The sequence below is a fragment of the Cebus imitator genome, unplaced genomic scaffold (genome assembly GCF_001604975.1).
Source record: "Cebus imitator isolate Cc_AM_T3 unplaced genomic scaffold, Cebus_imitator-1.0 Scaffold38, whole genome shotgun sequence".
NCBI classification, from domain to species: Eukaryota; Metazoa; Chordata; class Mammalia; order Primates; family Cebidae; genus Cebus; species Cebus imitator.
In genome coordinates, this window is record NW_016107353.1 from 8,836 (window position 1) to 13,952 (window position 5,117).

Genomic DNA, 5,117 nt, shown 5'->3' on the forward strand with positions numbered 1-5,117 from the left:
CAATTATTTTGGGAAAAATTAACAAAGATGCTTTTTTGTGACCAAGTTAGCTAATTAAATTTTCATCTAAATGAAATCAACCTTTTTTCATTCATCCCTTTCTAGGCAGGATTGATTGGAGGTTTATGTCTAATATCTGAAGGGAGTTCCTGTAAGTTCTCTTGGTATGATATGTGCTGCTTAAGTCCTGTAGTTACAAGGGTCCTCTAGAGTTCTAACTTTAATTCTTTCCATAGTAACCTTTTGCTGTTTAAATAGTGTTCATTATCACCATGAAATATCTTTTGGTATGTTTGATTGAAGACAGTGGTTATTAAAGTGATCTCAGGATTCCTTTATACCTAAAAATTCATGCAGCCATAAAAAACGATGAGTTCGTGTCCTGTGTAGGGACATGAATGAATCTGGAAACCATCATTCTCAGCAAACTGACACAAGAACAGAAAAAAAAAAACACCACATGTTCTCATTCATAGGTGGGTGTTGAACAACGAGAACACATGGACACAGGGAGGGGAGCATTGCACACTGGGGTCTGTTGTGGGGGAATACAGAACAGCGGTGGGTAGGAAGGTCGGGGAGGGATAACATGGGGAGAAATGCCAGATATCGATTACAGGGGGATGGAGGCAGCAAACCACATTGCCATGTATGTACCTATACAACAACCCTGCATGTTCTACCCATGTACCCTAGAACCTAAAGTGCAATAAAAAATATATATATTAAAAAATATATTCATTAAGGACTCCCAAAATTTAACAGGACTTTGTTTGTATTGGTTATTATATGTTACTGAGAAATTTTTAAAATATGTAGTTATTAAATATCTACTTATTCAGTAATCTAAAGCAACGATGACCCTGATTACATGTTAATATAAATGACATATTAAAAATAATGATATTGTTTTACATTTTTACAAATTTCTTTTAATGTCTGTATTCACTGTTGTGATATATTATCTTGATGAAAATATATAAAATCTGGCCTCTCAAAGGTATATATTTGGAAAAGGGAGGAGCATTTTAATAGTCTCTTCAGACAAGTGTAGTTGTTTTTCTTGGATATTATACCAAATTCCAACAAGTGATGGTTTGTTTGTTTCTTTTTTTGAGACAGAGTTTCTGTGGCCCAGGCTAGAGTGCAATGGCACCATCCTGACTCACTGCAACCTCTACCTCTTGGGTTCAAGTGATTCTTGTGCCTCAGTCTCCTGAGTAGTTAGGATTACAGGTGTGCACCACCATACCTGTCTAGTTTTTGTATTTTTGATAGAGACAGTGTTTCACCATGTTGGCCAGGCTAGTCTCAAACTCCTGACCTCAGGTGATCCACCTGCCTCAGCCTCCCAAAGAGTTGGGATTATAGGCGTGAGCCACTGCACCCGACCTGACAGTTTCTTAAATGTAAGTTTTAGAAATGGTAGTTTAATAAATGAGTTTCTTAAATGTTTGTGCAGTGTGGAAACTGAAACCATGTCAATGGACTTTTTTTACTCTGTTACATTAAAACCCATTGGTCTAACTTGTACTTTGAATGAATCTTTTACTTCATGTGTGATTTTCTAACACCATGTATTTGTTTATTTGGAAAATAAAGGTTCATTGACTTATACAAATGTAAATACATTTCATTATATAATATCAACAAATTGGATTTGTTGATAGTCAAACAGATCTTATCAGAAAAGTGAATACTGGGAAGTTGTCAGCTCATGGTGGTAGCTGTTTCCCAGAATTCTTATTTTCACTTGAATGGTCAAATTTTATTGCAACACATACTGATTATTTTCTCTGGAGTGACAGGCTTACTTTGTTCATTTTCAAGTCTGAATAATCATAAGTTGTTGGTTATTCTTTTGAATAAAAAGTGTTATTTTTAAAAAAGTGTCTAGTTCATCTCATAACTGAAGCAGATGCACAAATGGTGTGTTTTTATTTTTGTTTTTGTTTTTGAGACAGGGTCTTGCTCTTTCACCCAGCCTTGACCTCCTAGGCTTAAGCCATCCTCCTACCTTATCCTCCCAAGTAGGTGGGCCTGCACGTGTGTGCCACCATGCCTGGCTAATTTTTAAATTTTTTGTAGAGATGGGGGTCTGTGTTGCTCAGGCAGGTGTTGAACTCCTGGGCTCAGGCAGTCCTACCGCCTCAGCCTCTCACAGTGTTGGGATTACAAGCATGAGTTACCACGCCTGGCCTGAGGTGCTTTTTCCTAGAATCAGTCATCATACTTCAAAATGCAGCAGAAGTGCTTTAGATATACTTTCCATTTTCTCACACAGAATATTAAAAAAAATAATTTCAACTGCATCTTCAAAGTCATTCTTCAGTGAAACTGGCTTTCTTTTTTTTTTTTTTTTTTTTATTTGTGAGTATGTGATAAGGAAGAATACAGTACCTGCTGGTATTTTTTGATGCGATTGTCTTGCTTTGTGGTAAGACACCAGCAGTTTTACTCACCATTGCTTTTGCATCATTATTGTAAATGTCAATACAATAAAAATACAAGAAATATCTTATTATGAAAATTTTTTGATTTGGATAATTCTTCCTTAGCTGAAGTTTTAGCCTTGTTTTATAAAGGAGGGGATTGTCTTCAAGCACTCCTTGTCAAGAATCACAAAAAAAAATTAAAAAGGAGAGGGGATTAAAAGGCAAGTTTTGAAAAGGGAGTCTCATTTGTTTCTTCGTCCTGAATTATCCCAGTGGTTTTGTAACCATCCAAGCCTTGATAATGATTACTGTTTCACATTGGGCCCTCTACCACATTTTTATTCTGTAGCTATGTCAAGACAACCTTTTGGTTTTTTTTAGATCTCATTGCTGTTTGTGACTATTTCTTTTAGTCTTATGGTAAGCTTAAAGCCTTTATTCAAAAAGCTTCTCTGCTTTCTCCTAATTGCTGCCATGAAATGAGCAGATGAGAATCCCTAATCATCCATAACTGCAAGCATACTTTGCCATAGTGTTTGAAGCCATTCAGAAATACACAAAAATACATTTTTTCTGTTTGAAATGATCACCCTACCCTTTCAAACCAAAGTAGGGGTTGTTTAGCAATTCTTGAGCCTTAAACTACAACTTCCCACTGAGAAAAAATGCATTTGATCCTGTGTGATTTTTTTCTTTTTTAAATGAATGGATGAATGAATTTTTTTATAATAGAGATTGGGTCTCACTGTTAAACCCAGGCTAGTCTCGAACTCTTGGCCTTAGGCGATCCTCTGATTATTTTCTTTTAAAATTAATAAGCATCTGGGACAAATAGGTGGCGATGAAGTAAAGTTCATATACAAATCAGTGTTTTGTAACATGCTTTCCTTTTTATAATATAATGATGTAACAGCTTACTCATGTATAGCACTTTAGAAATCAGTTTAACAATTAATACTAATAGTACTATAAATAAGATTAAGTATCATTATACGTGTTTCACAGTTGAGATATTAAGGCATGGAGACATTAAGGGGCTTGCATAAGATCACAAAGCCTAGAAGTCATGCTCTGGACACAGTATGGAAGAAATAGAAATTAATGTATTTTAGAATGGCTGAGCATTATCAATGCCCAGAGCAGTGTCTGGCGCATAGTAGAACTCGGTGAATACTTGTTGAGTGAATGAACGGACTTTTCTTTTTAGGCCTGTATTGATGAAAATTTGGACATGGTGAAGTTTCTGGTGGAGAACAGAGCCAATGTAAACCAGCAAGACAACGAGGGCTGGACACCCCTTCATGCAGCAGCTTCCTGTGGCTATCTCAACATAGCAGAGTGAGTGAGTCTCTGTGTGTGTGGCTTTGCAGTATTTGTAGGAATAGCCTTCATTACTCCTCTACTCTTAGTAATTCAAATTTTATAAATTGTTTTAATCTCTTTTTATTACAGATTACAAAAGCAGAAAGTTGAATTATGTTTAAGGAATAGCTGATACAATGTTTTGTAAAGCTGCGAAACACATAGTTTTTTTGTTGAAACTCTTTTTGTTTGCGTCTGTTTTCAGGTAATTTATATTTGCTGGGATATGCAGAGGTGGCTGTTGGGTTGTCTGGGTTCACTTTCTGAACAACTATAGCTGGGCATGTATATAGGCAGGCCTGGAGATTTTTTTCTGGATTCTTTGTAAACCTGTTTTATTGTTTTTTGTTTGTTTGTTTGTTTGTTTTAAATCAGTGCTTAGTACAAATGAAGCACTGATTTAAAAATGCCTAGCATACCAATCACAGCACTCATGTAGTTAATAGCAGAAGAATGAGCCTAAAAATGTGGAATAAAGGGAAGGTGGGCACTGGCATGTGTTCTCCACATTAGTTGAATGGGAATGTTTAATAAGCTACATTAGTAGCTACTAATCTCCAGGACAACTAGCTGTCCCTCCGTGGGGCAGAAGAATCCTGACCATGTGGTACCTGAGATGTAAGAGGCACTGAATAAATATCTGTTGTATGAAGGAATGATCGGCGAGTTTATTTTTAAACAAGGAAGAGACTTTGGCAGTTGAAGTATCTTTAAAATGAGGCAGTTGAGTGTATTCTAGATGAGGGTAAGTTTATATTGTTAAGGTAAATTCCCTAAATAAAATCATGATATTCTATGCTCCTTTGAAAATCAGATTGCTTGTTTGAAGGCCCTTTTCAATAATATGATTAGAGCTCCATTACATTTCTCCTGTTCAGCAAACAGCAGGGAGAATTATGTTGGCAGCTCTGTAGATGCCTGAGAATGACTTCCCACAGAGTCTGATTTGCCCAGGTTTCCTAAGGGAGAGCCTGAGTTGCTAGGTTTGCTGCTGACCCAGGGATGCTCAGTGGGAGAAGTTAAACAAAGGGAGAGTCAGAGCCAGAGCAACTTTAGGCAGCAGCACTGGTGTTTGACTGGACTGCTTATTCTAAAAAGTAGACGACTGTATTGGCCCCAAAGCCAACAGAAATCAACGATGCAGTTTTCTTCACTCTTGATTCCTCCCTCTGTTCCAATTTAATAAAAGTCAGTAATCTTTTCATCCCCTAGGCTGCCTGTTTTCAGAGTCTAATAAGGAGGGCTCTTATTCTTAATCTTATCCAGTAACTCCAGAATTCTGATGCCCAAGAGTTAGTGATTTTACTTAAAAGATTTATT

The 5,117-nt window shown here is 36.7% G+C and overlaps 1 protein-coding gene across 2 annotated transcripts in view; it reads left to right on the forward strand.

Moving 5' to 3' along the window:
- Positions 1–3,618: 3,618 nt before the first annotated feature.
- The window catches only part of LOC108301984 (protein phosphatase 1 regulatory subunit 12B), a 165,077-nt gene continuing 163,578 nt past the window's right edge, over positions 3,619–5,117 (forward strand). For both annotated transcript variants that reach the window (XM_017525319.2, XM_017525320.2), the window contains exon 1: positions 3,619–3,773. In XM_017525319.2, the coding sequence (XP_017380808.1) occupies positions 3,667–3,773 (107 nt within the window). In that variant the 5' untranslated portion in view covers positions 3,619–3,666. The remainder of the gene's footprint in view (positions 3,774–5,117) is intronic.